Raw genomic sequence first — 12,601 nt, 5'->3', positions numbered from 1 at the left:
ATTCGCTTTGTTCTTTCAAGTTTTTTCAGTAATACTCACGAATCAATTTTAATTGTACTCATTCAATCTCACGTTCTTTTATTTGTAGCACTTTGTGTGCATGCGTGTGTGCGAATTCTCATTAAGATGTTCGTAGAAGAAGACACTTCCCTCTGACTTAAAATTAATATTAATATTAAAATTAATATTATTTCAAAGTGCATGCATTTATAAATATCTGCAATGTACAGAAAAAGCATTCTGAGGCTGATGTTTGAAAAAGACTTGCCTCTTTCAGTGAAATGAAAAAATGTGTTGCTTCTTTCCTGTTTTGTCATCATAGATATATGCATGTGTCAAAATGACATAATGAGAAATAGCTCTAAAGACTGGAGGAGCATCACATTGTCACTTCTGTGATACTGGACAGATTTAGAAAGGTATAAAATATTTTGCTTCTATATACAATATATACTGTATATATATATATATATATATATATATATATATATATATATATATATATATATATATCTAGATTGATTTGTGATGATTCTTTTGAAGATCAGGTAATTTGTTTTTGCAGTTTTGGTCAGGAAATGACAATCACAATGACTGCATGTGGAACCCATATTTCTAAATGTAATTTTCTGTAATGAGGATTATTAGAATGCAATACTATATATACACAAACATATGTCGTATTTCATTAAAATGATTTATTATTACATAAACTCAGTAAAGAAAATCACATATAGAAATATAGTTTCCCTAAATACCTGATAATATGTGTTGTGTGATATTTACAGTATACACATGAAATGATAAAAGCATTTTAAGGGCTTATTTTTATTGCTGGTGAGAAGGAAATATTTCTTTAAATTTTAATTTTACACTTGCATATCTAAAATGTAAATTGTTCTGACACATAGATGTTGCTAAATATGGAATACATGTATTTGTTTCTGACTTGTAAATGTTAGTGCTGGTTAATTTTCTAATAATGTTTATATTTTAACTGACATAAATGTCACTTCACTTATATTTTCCATTGCACAGTCTGGTATTCCCCTTTAACAAGTTTTCCATCTTTGACTGGTAATGCAAACTAAAAAAATTAAAACATTGATTTATAGATCATATGCTGTAAAATCTACTGTTGACCAGTCTGGAAGTGTTCTAGGAAATGTATTTTAAGTAATAATATGTTGTTGGTAGCTTGTACTTTATAAGTTGCTGTGTAGATACTCTGAATACCCAGGTGTGAAAATGCATCACCTAATCATGCGTTTTGATCTCTGCATGTGCATTGCGGAATTATTTTTTTCACAGTAGCATCTGAATGTGTGATATGTGTAAATGCCTTTCCTGAAATGCTTTGTTATATATTAAGAATTTATTTGATAATATCCTTAATATACTGCATATTATTATTGCAAGCACACTGTAGATGCATATTTAGCACAGGTGTTTAGTTTAGTCAGTCCGATCTGTGTTGAACTGTTTTTATTGCCATTAATAAGTTATTCTCATGTGTGGTAAATTACATTAATGAGAATAACTCCTTGTAAAGCAATATTTTACTGATACTAAATGCAATGAAACAGGGGTTAAAACAATGCAAAACCTTTGCTTGCTCTGTCACCATGCAAAATATGCATTGCATTAACCCTGCTTGCATTTTAATGCATTGTATTTTTAAGGGCTTGCATTTTTTATGGGCTGGAATTCTTAATTTCAATTCAAAACATTTCACACACGTTTTCATTATTAAAAAATCAATTATCCATATTCACCTTTCAGATTTCACTTCCAAAATACTCATTCTGTTTAAAAATACAACCTATAATATTCGACAGGCAATTTTCGGTCCATTTTATTTCGCTTTAATTCGCTTCCACAAATTCAGTGGTTCAAATTCGACAGTAAATTCAACATTTGACATCCGGGAACAGCAGGAATATCATTAGACTGCCAATTGATAATCTCCATCTGTTAGTCGACCTCACCAGCAGTGTAGCGGCTGTTGATGAAGAAAACTATAGAGCAGTGGTTCACCAACTTTTTACACCAAATACCACCTCAGAAAATATTTGGCTCTCCAAGTACCACCATAATGACCAATATTAAAATACAGTAGCACATAGGTCTAACTATTCAGCTACAGCTATGCACAGCTAAAAAACGAGGCAGTTTTATTTCTAATAAGAATATTTATTATTGTCAGCCACCACTTTAAACATTGTAAAAGCACAGTTTGAACATTAACACTGCACTGTGCTGCTTACATACAGGTAAATAAGAAACTTAAATAAAGATTAAATGAAAATGTATTGTACTTTAAGGTGCATTGTGTAATATTTAGGAGGATCTGTTGACAGAAGTGCAATATCATATACATAACTGTTTTCAGTGATGTATAAAGACCTTACTTAATGAACCGTTATGTTTTTATTACCTTAGAATGAGCCATTTCTATCGCGTCCCCTTACATTGAAATATGCCACCATGTTTCTACAGTGGCCCTAAACAGACAAACGCGTTTCCTCACTATGTTGTTCTTCGTGCAAAGAAGCTAGCTAAAACACTGACTCAATGATGAACAAGTAACAATAATATTCACAATAACATATTGTTTTACTGAATAATTAAGTAAACCTAATTTCTTAATTTATCTTTGTAAAGAAAACTTCATTGCTTAATTGGCTACTCTCTGCTGTCTCAGACGATGACATCTTTTCCTGTCGGCCACCGTAACTTCTGTTGGTTGCAATTCGCAACCTCACCACCAGGTGGCGCTAAAAATTACACAGTGCACCTTTAAAAGTAAAAAAAAAAAAAAACAACAAAAAACTGTTTTGTACTTAAATTTTAAGTAAAAAAAAAAGTATTGTACTTAATAAAAAAATTAACACAGGCTGTGTATTTATATTTAACCTTTTCACACGTTAGTTTAAAATATTCTGGCAACCATTATTTATCACTTTATTGTTTCCATGGTGACGCGCCATTGCTTGTCACATGACACACCGCAGCCACATGATGTAACGAAGCGTTTACGCTCGTCTGGAGGTCCTGCGGCGCGAATGAGGCAAACTGAATCTGGTGCGATACGCGCAAATTATTTTATTTGGTGCTTTTTGAGCATTCACGCGTTTGACGCGAATTCTCGTCTGACGCCCAGGTTGAAAAATCTGAACTTTGGCATCTGTTCGCGCCGCGTTAACCAATCAGGAGCCTGCTTGCTGCTGTCACATGGTAAAGTGACGGGATAAACTCCCGCCCGGAGTCACTCATTCAAAATGGAGTATAGCAATATATCAGAATATAATTCAATATAGCGGTTAACTGAGTATCACTAGAAAGAGCACCAACAGTGGTATCCATACCACAGTTTGAAAAACATTGATAGTTTTTAAATATTTAATATACTGTATTTAAAAATTCATATACATTTTCTAACTGAAGACAGATGGACAGGCGCTCTGCAGCTGGGATAGAGCGCCTGTAGTTGGTGTCCTGAAGGGTGATCCCCGCTCTGATGCGGTAACTCTCTCGATGAATGCTCGATCAACATCAGCCATCTTGCAAACAGACAACCGGATTTCGCCTCAGATGCACGTCAATTTCGCTCTGGACACGCGAATGGATTCAAAATGTTCAAGCGTCCAACTAGACGCGGTAGACGCGAATTTGACGCACTATTCGCGTTTGGTGTGAACGCACAGTAAGAGCGAAATTCAGTGATTCCGCTGAGTACCACTAGAGGGAGCCTCCACACTTTGAGAATAGGACTTTAAGCCAGTGGTTCTCAAACTTTTTTCGTCACGCCTCCCTTTAAACCTTTTTAAAAAAGTGGTCCCCTAATACTATATCTGAAGTCTCTTTCCCGAAATTCAGCCTTGGTGCAGAATTACAGCCACTATGAGCCAGTCCCACAATGAGCTTTCCTTAGGACGTGCCATTTCTGTGTCTGTAGCTTTAAATGCTAATGAGTCAAGTCAAGTCACGTTCATTTATATAGCGCTTTTAACAATATGAATTGTTCCAAAGCAGCTTTTGTCATGATTCTGCCTTCATGTCCTAGATCTTTCTTGTTTTGAGGCAGGATCATGACAGACCCATGTTTTGTGTACAAGCACATGGCCATTTGTTTGGGCCATGTGCTTGTGTTGTCTCGTTCTCTGCCCCGCCCCCTTGTTATCCTCATTTTGTCTTGATTGCTTTACCCATTATCACCTGTGTTCCTGATTAGTTTGCTCCCTATTTAATCCCCTTGTGTTTGCTGTCCTGTGCCGGTTCATTGCCAATCTTTATGTGAAGATTCACTCGTGAGTAACCTGTTGAGAAGTCTTGTGAAGTGTTTGATCCTGTCTTAGCTGTTAGTTTATTGTTCTGTTTTCTGTCAGTCTTAGTCTAGTCTTGTTAGTCTATCCTGTCTTGTTTTGCCCCCTCGTGGGTTTTGTTTTCCCTGTTATTTGTAAAGAATAAACCTTGTTTCCTGCAAACCGTCTGCAATTGGGTTCATCCTTGCATCACCATAACAGAATGAACCGGCCATCTTCGAACCCAGCAGACAGAAGGTCCTCGCCCGTCGAGTCTCAGTCGGACCTTCTTAAGGAGTGGTGGCACAAGACCATCGCCGACTCGAAGAGGGGCAAACTCCCGATCCCCTCCCAGGGAGAGCTTTCGATAAGGGAGTATGCCCGGGTCGCGAATGAGAAGCGGCTCTTCCTCCCTGATATCCTTCTCAACCGCTACTTCATAGCGGGTCTCAACGCTCCTCCTCCTCTGGCTGAACGGGAGAGGTTGATAGATCGCCCGTTTTCTGACATGGTGGACGGCCTGTCACGAAGGGAGTTGCGGGGCTCTGTCTTCTCTCCATCCGTCTCGCTGCCTGTGATCCCGGAGGGTCGTGTCCTGGCTGTTGTTGCCCAGGGTGTTCAGGCTGGTACTGTTTCGTCTCCCGAGGTTTTACCCACACCTGCTGATCTCCGTGGCAAACGAGGGAGGCGAACTTCATGGGATTCTCCTTCGGAGTCATCTTCTACAGAGTCAGCGTTGCCCGAGAACGCCCTCCCAGCTCCAGTTACGATCCCTGCTGAACATCTCCAACTGGTCGCTAGTCCGGCTACGGATTCCGCTTCGCGACCAAGGAGAAAGAAGAGGAGAAAGGGAGCCTCTCGCTCTTCATCTCAGGCTGTCCCTAGCGCTGTTCCAGAGCCCGCTCCTGCAAGCGCGGTTCCAGAGCCCGCTCCTGCAAGCGCGGTTCCAGAGCCCGCTCCTGCAAGCGCGGTTCCAGAGCCCGCTCCTGCAAGCGCGGTTCCAGAGCCCGCTCCTGCAAGCGCGGTTCCAGAGCCCGCTCCTGCAAGCGCGGTTCCAGAGCCCGCTCCTGCAAGCGCGGTTCCAGAGCCCGCTCCTGCAAGCGCGGTTCCAGAGCCCGCTCCTGCAAGCGCGGTTCCAGAGCCCGCTCCTGCAAGCGCGGTTCCAGAGCCCGCTCCTGCAAGCGCGGTTCCAGAGCCCGCTCCTGCAAGCGCGGTTCCAGAGCCCGCTCCTGCAAGCGCGGTTCCAGAGCCCGCTCCTGCAAGCGCGGTTCCAGAGCCCGCTCCTGCAAGCGCGGTTCCAGAGCCCGCTCCTGCAAGCGCGGTTCCAGAGCCCGCTCCTGCAAGCGCTGTTCCAGAGCCCGCTCCTGCAAGCGCTGTTCCAGAGCCCGCTCCTGCAAGCGCTGTTCCAGAGCCCGCTCCTGCAAGCGCTGTTCCAGAGCCCGCTCCTGCAAGCGCTGTTCCAGAGCCCGCTCCTGCAAGCGCTGTTCCAGAGCCCGCTCCTGCAAGCGCTGTTCCAGAGCCCGCTCCTGCAAGCGCTGTTCCAGAGCCCGCTCCTGCAAGCGCTGTTCCAGAGCCCGCTCCTGCAAGCGCTGTTCCAGAGCCCGCTCCTGCAAGCGCTGTTCCAGAGCCCGCTCCTGCAAGCGCTGTTCCAGAGCCCGCTCCTGCAAGCGCTGTTCCAGAGCCCGCTCCTGCAAGCGCTGTTCCAGAGCCCGCTCCTGCAAGCGCTGTTCCAGAGCCCGCTCCTGCAAGCGCTGTTCCAGAGCCCGCTCCTGCAAGCGCTGTTCCAGAGCCCGCTCCTGCAAGCGCTGTTCCAGAGCCCGCTCCTGCAAGCGCTGTTCCAGAGCCCGCTCCTGCAAGCGCTGTTCCAGAGCCCGCTCCTGCAAGCGCTGTTCCAGAGCCCGCTCCTGCAAGCGCTGTTCCAGAGCCCGCTCCTGCAAGCGCTGTTCCAGAGCCCGCTCCTGCAAGCGCTGTTCCAGAGCCCGCTCCTGCAAGCGCTGTTCCAGAGCCCGCTCCTGCAAGCGCTGTTCCAGAGCCCGCTCCTGCAAGCGCTGTTCCAGAGCCCGCTCCTGCAAGCGCTGTTCCAGAGCCCGCTCCTGCAAGCGCTGTTCCAGAGCCCGCTCCTGCAAGCGCTGTTCCAGAGCCCGCTCCTGCAAGCGCTGTTCCAGAGCCCGCTCCTGCAAGCGCTGTTCCAGAGCCCGCTCCTGCAAGCGCTGTTCCAGAGCCCGCTCCTGCAAGCGCTGTTCCAGAGCCCGCTCCTGCAAGCGCTGTTCCAGAGCCCGCTCCTGCAAGCGCTGTTCCAGAGCCCGCTCCTGCAAGCGCTGTTCCAGAGCCCGCTCCTGCAAGCGCTGTTCCAGAGCCCGCTCCTGCAAGCGCTGTTCCAGAGCCCGCTCCTGCAAGCGCTGTTCCAGAGCCCGCTCCTGCAAGCGCTGTTCCAGAGCCCGCTCCTGCAAGCGCTGTTCCAGAGCCCGCTCCTGCAAGCGCTGTTCCAGAGCCCGCTCCTGCAAGCGCTGTTCCAGAGCCCGCTCCTGCAGCTTCTCTCATGAGGGCTGCAGAGCGAGCAGCGGCCGATTCAGCTGCTAAGGCTGTTTTGCGGTCGGTTTCGGCGAGCCACGAGATGCCGATTGTCATCGCTGCAAGAGCCTTGTCCGAGTATCTGTCCAGTCTAGCCAAGATTCTGGAGATGCCTGTCCCAGCTGATGTGTCCAGTCCTGTCCCAGCTGATGTGTCCAGCCCTGTCCCAGCTGATGTGTCCAGCCCTGTCCCAGCTGATGTGTCCAGCCCTGTCCCAGCTGATGTGTCCAGCCCTGTCCCAGCTGATGTGTCCAGCCCTGTCCCAGCTGATGTGTCCAGCCCTGTCCCAGCTGATGTGTCCAGCCCTGTCCCAGCTGATGTGTCCAGCCCTGTCCCAGCTGATGTGTCCAGCCCTGTCCCAGCTGATGTGTCCAGCCCTGTCCCAGCTGATGTGTCCAGCCCTGTCCCAGCTCTGTCCCAGCTGATGTGTCCAGCCCTGTCCCAGCTGATGTGTCCAGCCCTGTCCCAGCTGATGTGTCCAGCCCTGTCCCAGCTGATGTGTCCAGCCCTGTCCCAGCTGATGTGTCCAGCCCTGTCCCAGCTGATGTGTCCAGCCCTGTCCCAGCTGATGTGTCCAGCTAATGTGTCCAGCCCTGTCCCAGCTAATGTGTCCAGCCCTGTCCCAGCAGATGTGTCCAGTCCTGTCCCAGCTGACAGGAGGATGTCTGTGTTCAGCCCTGTCCCTAATTTTGTGTCCAGCCCTGTCCCAGCATCACAGTCTACATCTTTCTCCACTCCCTTACCACCTGCCTCACCCATTGTCTTCGCTCCGCTGCCGGCTGTAGCTGTTCCCTCTGTCACCACTTCACCCCGGACTGTTTCCCCCAAGACTGTCCCTCGTGTGTCCCCATCCATGTCTGCCCGGACCCCTCGCCGTCAGCCCTCGTCCTGTCCACCCAAGACCCCTAGTCCACCCATCCACCCTGGACTGCCCCCTAAGGACTTTGTGTTTCCCCCCAGTCCTCCCATCCACCCTGGACATTCCCCTATGAACTCTGTGTTGTCTCCGCCTCCTCTTCCTTGTTTTTTATTTTTATTATGTCACCCCAATCCTGTGATTGTGTATTCATGTCTGCCTTTATTAGTTTTTGTCATGTATTGTTGGTTTGTGTCTATGTCTCAGTCGGTCTTGTCCCGTGTTTCATGTTCCCTCTAGGGAGCGTCTGGAAGCCGCTCCTTGGGGGGAGGGTTCTGTCATGATTCTGCCTTCATGTCCTAGATCTTTCTTGTTTTGAGGCAGGATCATGACAGACCCATGTTTTGTGTACAAGCACATGGCCATTTGTTTGGGCCATGTGCTTGTGTTGTCTCGTTCTCTGCCCCGCCCCCTTGTTATCCTCGTTTTGTCTTGATTGCTTTACCCATTATCACCTGTGTTCCTGATTAGTTTGCTCCCTATTTAATCCCCTTGTGTTTGCTGTCCTGTGCCGGTTCATTGCCAATCTTTATGTGAAGATTCACTCGTGAGTAACCTGTTGAGAAGTCTTGTGAAGTGTTTGATCCTGTCTTAGCTGTTAGTTTATTGTTCTGTTTTCTGTCAGTCTTAGTCTAGTCTTGTTAGTCTATCCTGTCTTGTTTTGCCCCCTCGTGGGTTTTGTTTTCCCTGTTATTTGTAAAGAATAAACCTTGTTTCCTGCAAACCGTCTGCAATTGGGTCCATCCTTGCATCACCATAACAGCTTTACAGTGATAATAGGAAATTACAGTAACAGAGAGTGTTGTGGCTTTACAGCAGCTCTAGGATAAAGTTATTGTCCAGCTAAAGTTAGTTTTGATTGATTCACTTCCGTTGCGGAGATCATTAGTTATTAACTTAGGGGCCGCTAACACAACACCGTTCTAACAGAAAACTCTCAACGCGCTCCGGCCGCCCATCCGCACAAAACGGTGCCTGGTGGCTCGAGAACGAAAAATCACACTCCCGGAAATAGGTTCCTATGGTTCCGATGCAGTGGCGATTTGTTTAAGACTGCAAGGGATGCTCGGCTTCCCCTATAATGTCAAAAAAATTAACGGTCAAATATGTACTATTGTATTAACATTTTATTGACTAAAATGCGTTAGAAAACGTTCGTCTCAAAGACGAGCTCGTTCAGAATCAGTTACATACAGCAGGTCTGCTGACTCGATTTCCTTCTCATACATTCCCGTAGCGTCACAGCCAGTGCATTTTCCTGTTGAAGCCCAGCTTCCATTGACTTCTATGGGGCTGCTTCAAACAGTTTTTTTCAGCGCTTCGAAACTAGACGGTGATTGGATAAATGCTGCGATTATGTCCCGCCCATGGAAGCTCAGCTTCTCTGGGGGTGAACGGGGAGTGGGCTGGCCTGGACTCCGGGCTTCCGCGTGATGATTGGAGGGTCTGTCGAAAGGCTGTGTCTCCTTTTGATTGACAGCGATTTCATACAATAAAAAGTCGCTGATGTTGAAGCTGTTCAAGCTCAGTCCCATCGCGGATTTTTCAAAGACAAACTGCTGCAACCTATTTCTTGGTATTTGCTTGTCGAAATTGCTAGCCAATTTTCAATAATGGTGTGTTTAATGAGCTCCAGTAATCCGCAGTGATGGGCAACGGCAAACTCAATTTATTCATCAGATTGTGTAAGCATTGTGTTGTGTAAGTAACTTTAATTTTAAGCTAACTATATTCTTCTCCCAGTTCACCGGCCACTTACTTTCATGTATTTCGGTTAAATCCAACAGATCCGATTCTCTGAACAGTGGCACAAACTAACGCAATCGTTTTAAAGGTGTTTAAACAACATAACACTTCCACTTGCATATATTTGACAATCGGAAAATCAAATATTTCATGCCATAGCTAACTTTATTAATTTATTTTTTTATAACTTTATAAATTTGTGAATATTTTGAATAAAAAAATTAAATAAAAGCAGATTTGTCAGGTGACAAGCAATGACGCGTCACCATGGAAACTCACAGGGGTCAGCCAGAATATTTTAAATTTACGTTTAAAAGGGTTTAATATGAATACACATATTTTTTTATAATACATTTCACACAATTATACATTTATACCTTTATTATATTATTACTTATTGTATTTTTTATATTATTATTATTAGTAATAATTAAAAAATAATTTTAAAAATATCTTATTATTAGTAGGCTAGCATTATTATTATACTTTATTATATTATTATTTATACTTTTATTATATTATTACATTGATTTTTCACAGAGCATTTTCTTGAAAAGGAACGTAGAATTTACGTATAAATGAATAATTTTTATGATGTAGGCCGAAAATGAGCTTCCCCTCTTTGAAAGACCAGCAGCCGCCACTGTTCCGATGGCTCTATACCGCTTCTTGGCGTGAACTTTACATAGACGGGATAGTATGCAGATGCACTTGATGTAACAGAAGCAGCAGATGAGGAAAGGAATGAGGAAGAAAACAAAAAAAAGCTCCAGACGAACCGGTAGGAGGATCTTGAGCTGTTCGTTGGTGAAATTTTCATAAAGGAAATAAGAACCAAGGTGCAAACGATTATCAACATCTAAAGGATGTTGTTGTTTTTATATAGAGCCAAGGGTGAGAATCTTAACATTACATCGGTTAAGTGTTTAACCGTGAGCCAATTTGATTTCTGCATTGTGCGTATGTATTGCTCTGGCTTGAAGTCAAAAATATGAAACAAGATTAAAATGCTAATGTTAAATTAAATCTTTTTTTTTTCTCGTACAGGTTTGCATACTTTGCATCTACAGTGACAATGAGTTACAATGGGACGTGGACGGTGGGTCTCAGTAACCTGGTGTTAGGTGTCTACGGATTCACGTTGATCATAGGCCTTCCCGCCAACATCTTGGCTCTTTACGCCTTCTTCCAGAAGGTGCGGCAGCGCTCCACCCCGATGGATGTGCTGTTACTCAGTTTAACCATCTCTGACCTGATCTTCCTCTTTTTTCTGCCGTTTCGCATGGTGGAGGCGGCCAACATGAAATGGACGATGCCGTACTTCCTCTGTCCGCTATCGGGATTCGTCTTCTACTCCATCATCGCCAACAGCACCTTACACCTGATGGCCATCAGCGTGGAGCGATACCTGGGTGTAGCTTTCCCCGTTAAATACAAGCTGAAACGCAACCCTCGAAATGCAGTGATAGCCAGCGTCATATTCTGGGTGGTTTCCATGGCGCACTGTAGCGTCGTGTACATCGTGCAATACCAACACTATTTGAACTCCAACTTCACTGATCCATCCAAGCGTAACACCTGTTATGAAGATTTCAGCGCCGAACAGCTCAAGATACTCCTGCCGGTTCGCCTGGAGCTTTTTTTTGTTTTCTTCCTCATTCCTTTCCTCATCTGCTGCTTCTGTTACATCAAGTGCATCTGCATACTGTCCCGTCTATGTAAAGTTCACGCCAAGAAGCGGTATAGAGCCATCGGGATGGCGTTGGGAACGCTTCTGGTCTTCGTCATCTGTTTCATGCCCTTCAACATCTCACATGTGGAGGGATTTGTCAGAGGCTATAGCAGTAAATGGAGACATTATGCTCTCCTCACCAGCACGCTGAATGCATGTCTCGACCCTTTCATATTCTACTTCTCTTCTTCAGCACTCAGAGAGACTTTCAAGAAGATATTTCAGGAGCTGGTGAGGCGGCTTCTCCCTCCCTGCTGCCGCTCGACTCTCTGCTGCCCTTTATTCAATCGTGGGAAATCAGATGAGAGAACCCAGAGCTCTGATGACAGCATCCGCTAACATATCAAGCCAGGTTTTGCATTGGTTGATGTGCTTTGCCTGCATATGCATCTTCAATTCATGTCATTCTATTACGCCACCGTGACCCTGTGCTTTATGGATGGACAGAAGAGGAGCAGCTTAAAAATGGTTTTCAGAAGAGAAAATCAAGCATGATTGCACCAATATTTTACTTAATTCTTCTCAGCAGCGCAATTTTATTCGCAATGAAATAAAAAGCTTGAGCAGTTTGTGAACAAATTAGTCCAAAATCTAACATTTGAACTAATATGCAATATTTACTTACAGCAATGATATAAACGTCAATTAAACAAAGATATTTTGACACAACTATGTAAAAAAAGCTATTTGTTACAAATTTTTCAATAAAATTTGTGATTATGCTTCTGTTCTTTATTCCTCCATTCTGAACCATTAACTCATTGCGAATTAATACTGTTTATTTATTTTCTACGCAACACTCAAATATGAATTGCTTGTGTAAGGGTGGATTCCTGCAGTGGTTCAAGCTGCAAGACTGCCGAATGACTAAAGAAACGTTATTAGCAAGATGGTAGAAAACTGCACAATTCTTGTCTATTCCACCCACTGCCACTTATACCAACAACGGAAATAAGCGCAGTTACAATCGCTTAATATATGGGAGAGCGTTGCTATAGAGTGACAATATTGTATTGCAATAGGTAGCACTTCAAAGTCAATACAAAATCAAAACTAGTTAGCACATTAGTTGTAATTGAAAAGGTTTAATGACAAAATATGGTTATGGTTACTTAAATAGTTACAAAATAGATGTATGACGCCCGTTTCACACATACTCCGTTTGCAGTGCGTATGCGGAGCGTATGCGGTGCGTATGCGGTGCGTATTTTTTTCCGTACTCATGTTAACAGGTCAGAGCTTTCACACTGCACGCGGATGGGGTCCGGTGTGGTGAATCATCCGGTCACTTTGGTGTGATGAGTCCGGGCTTAGGACCCAAGCAATCTGATT

General features: G+C 44.8%; 2 protein-coding genes across 2 annotated transcripts in view; both read left to right on the top strand.

Annotated features, from left to right (window-relative positions):
• Window positions 1-12,601, top strand: part of LOC308704774 (uncharacterized protein) — a gene marked incomplete at its 3' end in the record, with an annotated part of 525,175 nt that overhangs the window by 17,430 nt on the left and 495,144 nt on the right. The gene's annotated exons all lie outside the window — the stretch shown is intronic.
• On the top strand, window positions 361-11,991 carry LOC308703890 (free fatty acid receptor 3-like). Its single transcript, XM_081387897.1, has 2 exons — window positions 361-419; window positions 10,585-11,991. Exon 2 carries the CDS (start codon window positions 10,613-10,615, stop codon window positions 11,606-11,608), a length of 996 nt encoding a protein of 331 aa, XP_081244023.1. The 5' UTR covers window positions 361-419; window positions 10,585-10,612; the 3' UTR covers window positions 11,609-11,991.

Source organism: Scardinius erythrophthalmus (genome assembly GCF_964197995.2).
Source record: "Scardinius erythrophthalmus genome assembly, chromosome: 16".
NCBI lineage: Eukaryota > Metazoa > Chordata > Actinopteri > Cypriniformes > Leuciscidae > Scardinius > Scardinius erythrophthalmus.
The sequence above is the reverse complement of the archived record's forward strand: the minus strand, read 5'-3'. Positions and strand labels throughout refer to the sequence as shown.